Here is a 13,022-nt window from a genome sequence, read left to right as displayed (position 1 = left end):
AAATAAAAAAAAACACCTGCTAGTGGCACAAATAAGTAAGTGATTATTTCACAATCGAATTAAGTTCAGCCGGCATGCCGGCAAGCGTTCATCCTTTTGCTTGAGTTACGATGGACTAGAATAGTTCAGTTTATTGCAAATAGGAAGGCACACCTTCCGTATCAATCTAAACGCTATGTACATGATTCGTAGCGGCCCGATTGCTTAATTTAAATGGTTACTAGGCTGATTAAAAAGTGTCAAACAAAGTTGCAAAACGAGAAAAATCACTCTACTAGAACCCAACCGGAATCCAACTTATGACGGATACTCGCTACCAGGTTCCGGAACCGACTTAGAACAGGCTGTCTCCGCAATAAATTGCTGTGGCACTTGCGCACCGACTCCGTTACTTGCAACGCGCCGTCAAGTCATAATGTTGTTACCGAAGTAGTTGAGATTGAAGTCATCCTCGAAGAGAATCTGGTCTTCATCCTGGCCCGAGCTCATGTTGATGCCCAGCTCTATCGGATCGATGGTTGTGATGTAGTAATCGGCTCCCGGGGTTGCGTCCGTCCGGTGGCCCGTAGTCGACCGCAGTCCGCACTCCTGCACTATCTCTTCCTTCGAGACCGGGTTCAGATAGTCGGCCAGGTAGTAATCTGTAGATTGATACCGGATTTATACCTCGGAAAAGTAGATAACATTAAAATTGAAAGTACCGGAATCCAGCAGAGCATATGCCTGAAAGTTGTTCGAACTAATCGGGTGCACAATTTGAACTTCGACGTTCCGTCGAATGCCATTCAGGATCTCACCGGCCGATCGTTTCAGTTCGTCCCCCTGAACCACCTCGAATTGATTAGTCGAAATATTGGCATACAGTGGTTGTTGCTGCTGCTGTTGGCCCAGTGCCTGTAGATGATGTTGGCTGGATGTACCCGGTTGTGAATTGCGGAAGTCAATGGACTGTGGATTGAATTCGAATTATTATTTGTTTTGTCATGAGAACATGATTTACGCCAAACCTCGGAAACTGATCGCTGCTCGGGAGATTGTGGCTCATACTGAGCCAGACTGGCGGTAGCAGCAGCAATCTCCTCCTGGCTGGGGGATCCTGGAGGTTGATCGCGTACAGTTTTGGCATTGGCTGCCTCCATCTTGAAAAACAACTCCAACCGTTGACGTTTCTGCAAAAAGAAACAGTGTTTCTAGAGTTTGAAATATTGCATCTAATTTTATAATGTGGAAATCAATTATTCACACATTTGAAACCTGTAATTCGCAAGATTCGAAACCGAAAATTGGAATTGCATAAATTTATGTAGATTCAATGACGCAATGTTAAATCAAAGACTTATATTTGATTTCACATTGCGTCTCTTTTCATCTAGAAACACTTTAAAGTAACGGGCCGTAAACTTACATGTTCCCAAGCGAGGAAATTCGCCTCCGAGTCGCGACTGGAAATCGTCCACAGATGACCGGCACCTTGCGGTGCTTTGTTGCCCTTCCGGAAGTGCGGATTGATTGACAGGTTGTGCCGGACGGAGTTCTTCCACCGATCGTCGTTAGACTTATAGAACGGAAAATGGTCTCTGAAAGTAAAACGAAATAAATTAGATTCGATCACATGGCAACGATTCTCACGCTTCACTGGACAGCGTACAACTTCTGTACCGTACCTACGTCATACACGTCACCCCCTTTTCTAAGCTCAGGCGAACGAACGGACGACGAACCACGCGCCTCCATCGCAAAACCCATGCGCTTAGTGAAGCATGAAAAAGGTGCTCTTAGGAGGTGCCCCCGAGTAGCCTTCGCTCACCTGTACCAGTACCTGTGCCGCAGGGGACGATATCGATATCAATTCCCTAGACGAACGTCCACAACACGTGCACCGGTACGAAATGCTTGCACTGAAAACCATTAATCATGCAACCAAAACCTGTTTAACCCACGTCCTGCTGCTGGTTGGTGCTACTGCTACTACTGGCAGGACAGAACCGATATGCATTTATTCTACCACATATTCGTCATATGGCTCTATCTGTGTCTATGTACGTACATGTATAATGGGAGCAGGATTTGCCACACCGAGACCGAAGGAAACCGACAACAGCCGCAGTCCATAAAAAGTAAATGTTTATTCATGTGGAAATCGCGTTCACGGTGCGCCTCGTTCCATAATTTTTATGACCTCACCCGCGACACAGATAAATGCTGCCCGTCATAGAAAGACTAGTGGGGCCCTCCTTTCCACTCGTTGTGTTGTGATCCGGCAAAACGGGGATCGTAAATTATCTGCCCAAGCAGCTGATAATTTTCGTTCCACCTGTGCTCGAATAGGACTGAACTGAACGGAAATTTAGAAACATCCCCATTGCCTACTACGACTTTGATTGAATGTAGGGACACAGCAAGGGGGCTGAAGAACAAGAGAAGGCGCGGTTCGCTGTTGTAAATCAGCAATCCGCGACATTTGACAAATCGTTTTCTTCCGTGTGATGCGAAAAATGGATTATGGAATGGATTGCGATTATTTTGCAGTATGATTGATTTCCTATGCCGAATTCTATCTAACCTGAAGGCTTGAGAATGGAACGCTGCAGAGCAACTATGCCGATCGGATTGTATACCGTGGTTAGGTGTTACTTTACAGATGCACATGTAATGTATTTCTGTCTTTCGTTCGAGTAAAATATTACCAATAGAAATATTATAGGAATTTTGAACAACTTCAAACTTTTTTTTGGACTAAAAGCCTCATATCAACCACATCATAATCTTTTGTTATGAATCTAGTACTTTCAAGAGCTCATATTTTTGGCTATTTAAAGCGTTTGAAACCTTTTAAAATGTTTGTTTATACAAACGGAATAGCGATGTGATGATGAAAAAACCCGTGTGGTTATCTTAAATACCTACGAAGAGATTTCATACTTCCGTAGGTTTGCTGTTGCGAGAAGAGCTGTTTCCGAAACAGTAGCTAAAACATGGTGTTACGAAATACACTAGCTCGAAGCAAATTGTTTCATTTCCCCAAGCAAATAAAATTACAATCGTGCCTTTTTAGGGTCACAAACACGTTCATAATGCAATGTTGAATTTTCTTACCTTGCAAGTCCGGAGTGATTTGTGACTAGGGCGCAACTAACAAAAAGACTGACGAAATTCACGACAAAAGAGAGGAGCTCTTGTATTAATCGATAAAATTATTTAAATCAAGTTTTTAGTGAAGGGCGACAGAACAGTTTACCCAAAACAAAAGGTACTTTGGAACAAGCCCATTGTTTTGAAGCAACGGGCTTATTTGCGAAATATTTCGTAAACAGGCGATGGTAAAGGGCGGATCAACATTGTTTTAAAAATACAGGTGCATTTTAAGAGGCGCTACTGAAGGAAAAATAAAAACCAGGTGAAAAATGTTAACATTACAGGATTAGAAAAATATTGTTTAAAAAACTAAAATTGATAAAAAAAAGTGGGAATATGAAAATACAGGTGAAAAAAGCCCAAAAATATTCATAAGTCGTGAATATCAAAATAGGTCAAAATGTCAAAAATGGCAAAAATTAAGAAAACAAAATCGGGATGCTCAAAAAAATTTATCGATAAAGGAACATTGCATATAACCTCAAAACCTATCAAATATAGAGAAAGATCACAAATGTAAAAATAGAGCTAAAAGAGAGCAAAAGTAAAACATGCCAAAAAGCCACAATGGTTGCTCGCGCCCGAGTGCCAGCAAGCATAGTAAGCCCTGCCTTGTTTTTTCGAACCATTGGGATGAGTAGCGAGAGCCAGGAAGAAGAAGAAGACGTAGCGTCTGTGTTACACTATGAAAGCGGTGCACGCAGTTGTACTTTCGTTAGACTAACCAGATTTTCTCGGGATAAAAACGGGACAAATGGGTTCAAAAAACGAAACACATGATAAAATTGATTTTTGGAAATTTTTACCAACCAATGCATACAAACAATTGTTCATTGTTTTGATGAACTTGCCCGATCCTGAAGAGTGTGATTTTTTGCAGTTAGTTCCTGAAACTTGTCACATGATAATTGAGATTTTGACTAACAATTATCATGTTCTCAACTTTCAAGCGCGACTTTTTCATCAGTTCACGATAGGGGATGTCCTTCCAGTGGTGCGGTACTGTCAGGAATGCACAAAACGTACTCAATATTAGAAAAATCCTGGCTGCTTGGAAACTTATTTTCCATTTAGGAAAATTTCAATGCAAAGCTCTATTTGAGATTTTGTCAAGGAGTATCCGAAAACGGTACAAAATGGTGAACAAACGGGACGGTTAAAAACAGTCGAAAAAACGGAACTGTCTCGTTCAAAACGGTACGTCTGGTCAGCCTAACTTTCGTTCAGTATAATTTAAGAATGCTTCAGTCTGTAAACTACAAAAGGAAAAGCTATCAAATGGAGAGTTAACACTGGGCTAGTGTTTTCTTCAACCATACTCTGAAGACGCCTGGAAGTAGCAGTTTGAATACAGTTTAGTGATGAGAGAGTGTTTGCTGTCGACGGACTTGCGGACCAAAATCGTCTTGTTTTAGGATAAGCTAGTTAATGAGAATCCGCAAGTGCCCGAGCAGAACACTCATTTCTACGACAGCTTCTGTTTCGAGCGACACGTGTCGTGAGGTGTCATGCCGCAAGAGAGCTAGCAAACCTCCCGAGTCCTACCTACCAGAGCCTGATACGGCTCTGACAACAGTCGTAGCTTAAAGGATTGCACATTTCATAGTCACTCCTCCGTGATGGATCTAAGCTAATAAAGTTACACAAAAAACCACCGTAAGATGGCTAATTTGGGATACCATCATCAATGTACAACAATTCAACAGATTCCGCTTTTGATAGATCGATAACGGCGCCGACTACGTACTTACGGTCGGTTAAGAAAGGAAAGAGAGAAGTGTTACAATTGTTGTTGCCAGAGGCCGAGTTTACCTTTGCATTTTTAACGACTATAACGGAAAGGAAGGTTACTTTTGCCGCCGTGGTAAGTGACGAATTTTATACGTTTAGCCTTTTTTTTACATGCCTATATATTGCTCTTTTGAACCGAGCTTTGTTAGTATCGGCAATTATAACTGCCCACTCCTAGTCCCACCTGCAATTTTGTCGTTCTTCTAGAGAAGTTATGGTTAATGTCTATCTCATTATATTATGTCGAAAATATGGGAATGAACCACGCTCAACAGCTGAAATAACTTAAGGAAGAAAAATACCTTAACGCGCTGTTTTGTCAACTTGATGAAATTGAAACTGGGACTGATATGCGATTATGGGCAGTGAAGAGGTATTCATTCAACTATGTGTGACTTTTCTTCTGAAATTTAGCGTGCAGGAAGGGTTAAGGAGTTGATTGGGAGGGTGCCTGAGAATAAATCCATGTGTAAAAAAATCCCTCTGACATACGGACTCTGTCATTTTGAGACTACGAGCTCCCCGAAAACAATAAAAACTCTTAGTTATGAGCTTGAGCTCAGCTTGACGACCGCACATTTGGTAGTTGCTCCTTTGTGATGGATCTGAGTTAGTAAAGTTGCACAGAGAACGACGTGTATGGGAACTTGGGATTAATTTACCACTTTCAATGTACAACAATTCAGTAGCTTCCACTTTGTGTAGATCGATAACGGCGCCGACTTTGTCCTTACAATCGTGATGATAAGAAAGAAGGAGGTGTAATAGTCGTTATTGTCAAAGACCGTGTTCACTTCGGCATCTCAACAACTGCGAAGTAAAGGAAGGGTTGTGTCACCGTGGTAAGTGACGGAATCGAACAGCTTTTCGATACGAATCATATTTAATGTAAAAAACAGCAACGCTCTATGTACCCGAAACAAGAGTATATCGTCGTGAATTCTCCTCACGTTGACCCGAAATTTCATCATCAGTATTCAAAAACTGTTTCCAGAAACAAGTTTTTTTGGTTCCATTCGGCGCCCAACAATCCCAAACTTATTGGATGTCGTTTGGTTTTATCTCCTCTTGGCGCACAACATTTCAATTTTTTATGGGTAAAACTACTTTTTTCTGAATAAATAAAAAAGGTCAAAAAATGAGAGAGATGATAATACATAGTGAAAGCGAGAAATATCAGAAAGGTTAAGAAAAATCAGAAAAGTGAAAACTGTTTACCTAAAATGTTGAAAGTGGTCCAGTATTTCTATAATGTCGAAAAAGGTAAAAAATTTAAAAACAAGCGAAAATGTCCTCGAAGGTCCAGAAAGATCGAAGGACATTTCTTGAGTGTCGAAAAAGGCAAATATGTCAGTCAAATCATGAACTTGAATGAATGAAAAAAAAAGTCAAAGTCTAAAATTTTAAGAAGCTTAAATGAAAACAATGTCTGAAATATTTGGAAAGACTTGTGGTAATTAAAAAAAACTCAGAATTTTTTGCAAGGGAAGCCAAATATGTGATAAATCAAAAAAAAATAGCTAGGGACAAATGCCGCTGCAACAATATGAATCGCTGTTTGGTCGATGAGTTCGGATTAAGCATGGCACAAACTGCTTCAAAAGTGAAGATTTGAATTGAGCGCAAAACCATTGCACACTGGGCTAGGAATGGAATCTAGCGGTACGAAATTATTAACGCTCTCAGAGTTTGACCAATCGGTTCCCGATCTTCTACAAAGTTTCTTGGTATAGTTAAGGCTTCATTTTTGATGTTTGAATTAGTTCGGAATTTTGCCGCGAAGGTGGCGTCACGATGGCAACTTCTTCCCCTTACACGCTAGAGCTTTGCGGTATTCGACAAAGTTACATATCTTTGAATTCTATGAAACTTCACAGAACATACTAAATTTCTAACTCTTCAAGTTCCAGAGATCTACGAGTTTTTATAAAATTTGTCTGAAATTCACGTTTTATCGTGATAATTTTATGAGTTCACTCCGCCTGTTACGATTCTCTTGGTTCAGTTTAGCCTTTACGAATAGACTTGAATTATTGAGAACTGTAGCAGAGGGTCCAAAGCCCCTGTAAAGGAGGATGGTTGCAACAGCTCTTAACCATGGCTGTTGCGTAAAATCCAATGGTTAAAACCCCTAAGCTAAGGTGTTATGCGACCCGTGCCGATGGATGACGTGGTGGGGGGGGGGTTTAAAAAATACCCAGCCTCTAACGGAGCCTGTGGAGTACCAGGGCACCCTTCACAGTAATTAGCCCTTACTGCATCACGCGGGTCACTGATGCAGCGGACCCTTCTTTACCCAGCGACTCGTGGGAATTTTATGAACGACAAAACTTCACAAAATTCGGCCACCGGCAGCCTTTTTTTTTGCCGGAACCCATGGACTCATCGGAGCGTAGTCCAATAAAAACAAACGCACCGGGCAGAACGGAGGAGATGGAGCATGAGGATGATTTCAACCTCGACAGCGAATCGCTGGACGGAGGACCCTCGGCTTCATCCTTAATCCTACTTTCTCCACAAGGGAATGACGAAAGTCAAATGGACTTAGTTCCCGGTCCACAGACAAGGCCCGATGACGAAGGGAAACCCGAATCATCGGCACCCCTTGTCAAGCGACTTTCAAATGCGCAAAGGCGGCGACTGAGCAAAAATCTTCGCTCCGGTCTCTCGTACGAAGAAGCCAGGAAGCTGGCCCTCCTTCCAACAGAGCAGCCTGCTCAATCGAACCAAGTTGCCGTCAAGCGACAGCGGTCGGGCGACTTGGTGTCACCAAACACCAGTACTAAGTGTCCACAGCCTAAAAAACTGCGGAACGGCACTGGTTTGGGGCCATCGGGTTCGAAGCCGCTCCCGAAGGCCACATATAGGGACATGGTGGGAGCTAAAGCCTTGCGGTCACTTCTGCTACCCACCCCAGCTCCCTACTCACAACGGACCAGCTTCAGGCTGTCCGGACCTCCATCCTCGATCACATTGCGGACCAGGAAAATCCAACCACCAAGCCCAAGTTTAACGGTTGCCATCTAAAAAATGGCTTCCTGCAACTTGCCTGTGCCGACAACGACACAGTGCAGTGGTTGGAAAGGGAGGTACCTTCTCTCGTACCATGGGAGGGAGCACAACTTCGTGTATACCACATGAAGGATCTGCCGAAGGCCAGACGGTATGTCGGTGCCTTCGCGGACAGTGCGAACTCTCCGGACGAGAAGATTCTTCGTTCACTCCAGAATCAGAACGACCATCTCTCTACCAAAATGTGGCGAGTCTGTAACCGCAAATTGGTAAAGACCTTGGTCGAACTAGTTCTGGATATTGACGAAGAATCGGCCAAACTCGTTGAGAGTAGAAATTATGAACTGCACTACGGTTTCGGCAAAGCACGCATCCGAAAGGTTAGCGGAAGGCCAAACGTCACAGGCGGGAAAGACTCCGTCGCAATGTCAGGGAAGGTACGTGCGGGTAACTCCTCCGGGAGTACTCTGCCACCACCCAGGCAAAACGATCCTGCGAATGGGCTAAAGGTTCGCGTGGGAAACTCCTCCGGGAGTGCCCCACAACCACCCAAACGCAACCCTGCGATTGGGAAGGTACGCGCAGGATGCTCCCCCGTGAGTGCCCTGTCACCACCCAAAAAAACGCAACCCCGCGGCTGCTCGGACGGTTCCGCCGAAGACTCGCAAGAGTGTGAAGCATCAACCACCGAAAAGTCGCACCCCCCGGAGTCAAAAACCGCCACAGTGTGCGCGACGACCTTCTGTTGCCAATCGACTGCTGCAACCGAAGCCGAACAGTGAGGAAGAGCAACTTCCATCAACCAGCCAAACCGCTGTTGGCAGCCGTCAGCCAATACCAGGATCATCTTCCGATCCGGACAAAGACGGCAACTTCACTGCAAAGTGAGCAGCCTTCGCTGCGTGCAAGCGAATCTCCATCATGCAAAAGGCGCCTCGGGTGTTCTTTGCAGGAGATTCGCCAAAGAGCAGCTAGCGGCTGCATTCATCCAGGAGCCATGGATCAACGAATCCAAAGTTCTCGGACTTAACGCTCCTAACGGTAGGTTAATCTACTGTGACACGCAGTCCAAACCAAGGACTGCAATTCTGCTAAATAGAGAACTAAAATTTTTACCTATTACAGAATTTATCCAACGCGACGTCGTTGCCGTCACGGTTGAAGTACCGACAACCAGAGGAAAGCAGGAAATGGTTGTCGCGTCGGCCTACTTCCCGGGCGACCAAGGTGATATACCGCCACCCGAAGTTGCTGCGCTCGTGCGGTACTGCAAGGCCATCAACAAGCCGTTTCTGATCGGCTGCGATGCCAACGCTCACCACACGATCTGGGGCAGCTCGGACACCAACACCAGGGGTGAGTACCTACTTGAATACCTTACTTCTAACGATGTCAATGTATGTAATGTAGGGAATAACCCCACGTTTATCAACGCTATTAGACAGGAGGTCCTTGATCTCACTCTGTGTAGCGCCTCTATTTCTGAAAGGATTAAAAATTGGCATGTCTCCGATGAAACTAGTTTGTCGGACCACAGACACATCGTTTTTAATATAGAGGCTAACCCTCTGAAAAGAGAGCTGTTCAGAAATCCTTAGAATACAGATTGGGAATCCTTTAAGGAACGCCTGATCGATTCACGAACTTTCAGTTACAGCAACATTCGAAATTCTGTTGACCTGAATTCGGCAGCAAATGATCTACAAAACAGAATCATGGATGCTTTCGACGCTAACTGTCCACTAACACAGCGGTCAGTATGCCGTGACGTACCCTGGTGGAATGATCAACTTAGTGACCTTCTTCGGGAAACTAGGCGGTTGTTCAACAGGGCAAAAGTCACGTCTAACTGGGACGACTACAGGGCGTCCCTCACTAAATACAACGCCGAGCTACGCAAGGCTAAACAGAAATCCAGAGTTAGTTTCTGTGAAAGAATCCAAACTCTGCCGGAAGCTACGCGGCTCCAAAAGGCGATGTCCAAAGACCATACTAACGGTTTAGGACAGGTGAGGAAAGAGGATGGATGCCTCACTGTCACTACCAAGGAAACGCTGGAGGTTCTTATAAACACCCACTTTCCTGGATCGACAGAGACCGAAGAACTGAATAGTGATGGGTCGCGGCAGGACAATTCGAGACATATGGCGTCTCGGGAGTCCATCCTGCTGGCCCGTCGACTGTTCACGGAAGCTTCAATAGGTTGGGCTCTAAGCTCATTCGACCCTATGAAGTCTCCTGGTCCAGACGGCATACTACCCATCTTTCTACAAAAATCGGCCGCAGTTATCATGTCCGAACTCATCAACCTCTTCAGAGCCAGCTTTATCCTGGGCCATATTCCGGATAACTGGCTGAAGGTGAAGGTAGTGTTTATCCCCAAAGTTGGAAGAAAGGACAAAACCCTACCTAAAACTTTCAGACCCATAAGTCTGACTTCATCGCTTCTCAAGTTGATGGAGAAAATAATGGATAAATATATCCGTGATGAGTTTCTTAAAGACTCCCCGCTGAACAGGAACCAACATGCCTATCAAAGCGGCAAGTCAACAGAAACTGCTCTTCACAGCTTAGTGACGTTGATTGAAAAGTCCCTAAGTTATCAGGAGACGGCGCTATGTGCCTTTCTTGATATTGAAGGGGCCTTCGATAACACGTCCTTTGCATCAATCGATACGGCTCTTTCTCATAAGGGAATCGACCAAACTTCAAGGAACTGGATACACGCAATGCTCTCTAGCAGAGTGATCACAGCAACCTTGGGAGATTCGTCTGTAACAATGTCAGTGATCAAGGGGTGTCCGCAAGGAGGAGTTCTCTCGCCCTTGTTATGGTCACTAGTTGTCGACGCACTTCTCAACAAGCTTTCACAGCTTGGTTACGAGGTCATTGGATACGCCGATGACATCGTCCTCATCGTCAGAGGTAAAGATGACGCAACTCTGTCGAGCCGAATGCAAACGGCTCTGAATACCACCATGTCATGGTGTTTACAGGAGGGTCTAAACATAAACCCCTTAAAAACAGTCCTAATTCCATTCGGCAGACGAAGGACGAACTCCATCACTCCTCCAATACTGAGTGGAGTTAGACTGGGCTTCAGCAATGAAGTCAAATATCTCGGAATTATTCTGGACAAGAAACTGAACTGGTCTGCACAACTGGATCATGCCGCTAAGAAAGCGATCTCAGCGATCTGGGCCTGCAGAACTCTCTTCGGTAAGACCTGGGGACTGAAACCAGACTTGGCACTCTGGTCTTACAAGACCATTGCCCGACCAAGAATCACCTATGCTGCTCTAGTGTGGTGGCCTAAAGTGAACGAAGTGACTGCGCAAGCCAAACTCAAAAAAGTTCAAAGACTTGCATGTCTTTCGGTTACCAGCGCTATGCGAACAACTCCAACTGCAGCCATGGAAGCTATGCTTTGCCTACTACCTCTACATCTTCATGTGAAAAAGGAAGCAGAGCTTGGCGCTCTAAGGTTGCAAAGGAGGAAAACCATACTTGAAGGGGACCAAATCGGCCACCTTCGCATACTTAGGGAGTTCAAACTAACTCCGCTATTAACCACAGTCTCCGACTGGATGGACGTTAGGTCCAACATGGATATTCCATATAGAGTGATTGAAACAAACCGCTCTATGTGGAACAATGGAGGGCCTAATCTTCCACCTAGCATCGTCAGTTTTTTATACAGATGGCTCGAAAATGGGATCCCTAACGGGATCTGGTATATACAGACCCGGTATCAAGGAAACATTTTCCCTGGGCAAATGGCCCACCGTTTTTTCAAGCAAAGGTATATGCCATATATATCTGCGCAAAAATATGTCTGCAACGCAACTACAGACATGCGAAAATCGGTATATTCTCGGACAGTCAAGCAGCACTACTAGCACTTAAGTCCGTCAAATGCGCTTCCAAACTTGTTTGGGAATGCATTGAAACTCTACGGGAACTTTCCCGACAGAATTCAGTTTTTCTGTTTTGGGTGCCCGGACTCTGCGGAGTCGAGGGTAATGAACACGCTTACTACCTAGCAAGACAGGGATCAGCTCAGCGGTTTATTGGTCCCGAGCCGTTTCTGGGTACGTCCATTTCCGCTATCAAAAGCGAACTATTAACTTGGGAAAGGCTAGAAATAGTATCCCAATGGCAACAGGCACAGGGTTGTAGACAAGGCAAACAGTTTATCTATCCGAACCCTGGAACCGCCAGAAAGCTACTTAGTCTAAATCGTAGTGACCTACGGATAATCACGGGACTCCTCACCGGACACTGTCCCGCTTTTTATCATTTAAAGAAAATCGGCGTAGTGTTGAACGACACCTGCCGATTCTGCAAATCTGAACCAGAGAGTTCAGAGCATTTGCTTTGCTCTTGCGAAGCTCTTGCTTCCTCTAGGTACAACTTCTTAGGAAGTTACCTTTTAACTCCATACCAAGTATGGAGCTCCAATCCCAAGCAGGTCATTAGTTTCATCAACTATGTTGTACCTAATTGGGGTACAGGTTTACAACAAAACAGTTCTACTCCATCAATGAGTACGAACAATCCGTAACCTGTGCACAGCAATCGGGGCCCGCCACAAAAGACAATCAGCAAGAATGTCGCAGTGGCATTTCAGTACCCAGTGCCCTTCAGGCATACAGAGTAAAAAAAAAAAATGAGTTCACTCGAATTAATTTCTTACAAATTTAAAAAAAAATCCAACAAAATTTAGGAGACAGAAATTTTGTTTCTTCTACGAAGTTACATAAAATTTTCTGATCTAAAATTTTGTCGAAAACTGCAGAGCTCTAGCGTGTAAGAATACGTGATACGTGTCGAAACGCCATCTCTGCGGCCAAATCACGAAATAAACTAATCGTCAAGTTGTAGTTCTTGTTACACTGAGAAACTTTGCCGAAGACTGCAAATAGGTTGAATAGAGTATCGGATTACTGGACCGTGTATTCCATGCAATAAATACATAGCAATTGTGTTTTTACATGAAACCTATGGTTATATCAAACTGAAATATCACAAAAACACAAAAAACACATCTTCCAAAATTTAAGAAAATAGTAGGAGGGTGGTAT

The 13,022-nt window shown here is 44.2% G+C and overlaps 1 protein-coding gene across 1 annotated transcript in view; it reads right to left on the bottom strand.

The window, feature by feature from the left end:
* Positions 1-105: 105 nt before the first annotated feature.
* LOC129717466 (uncharacterized) overlaps positions 106-13,022 on the bottom strand; it is a 46,096-nt gene continuing 33,179 nt past the window's right edge. The window contains exons 4-7 of the mRNA XM_055667375.1: positions 1,406-1,577; positions 1,008-1,169; positions 702-948; positions 106-641 (exon numbers count right to left, since the gene is read on the bottom strand). Of these exons, the coding sequence (XP_055523350.1) occupies positions 406-641; positions 702-948; positions 1,008-1,169; positions 1,406-1,577 (817 nt within the window). The 3' untranslated portion in view covers positions 106-405. The remainder of the gene's footprint in view (positions 642-701; positions 949-1,007; positions 1,170-1,405; positions 1,578-13,022) is intronic.

The sequence above is a fragment of the Wyeomyia smithii genome, chromosome 1 (genome assembly GCF_029784165.1).
Source record: "Wyeomyia smithii strain HCP4-BCI-WySm-NY-G18 chromosome 1, ASM2978416v1, whole genome shotgun sequence".
Lineage (NCBI taxonomy): Eukaryota > Metazoa > Arthropoda > Insecta > Diptera > Culicidae > Wyeomyia > Wyeomyia smithii.
The sequence above is the reverse complement of the archived record's forward strand: the minus strand, read 5'-3'. Positions and strand labels throughout refer to the sequence as shown.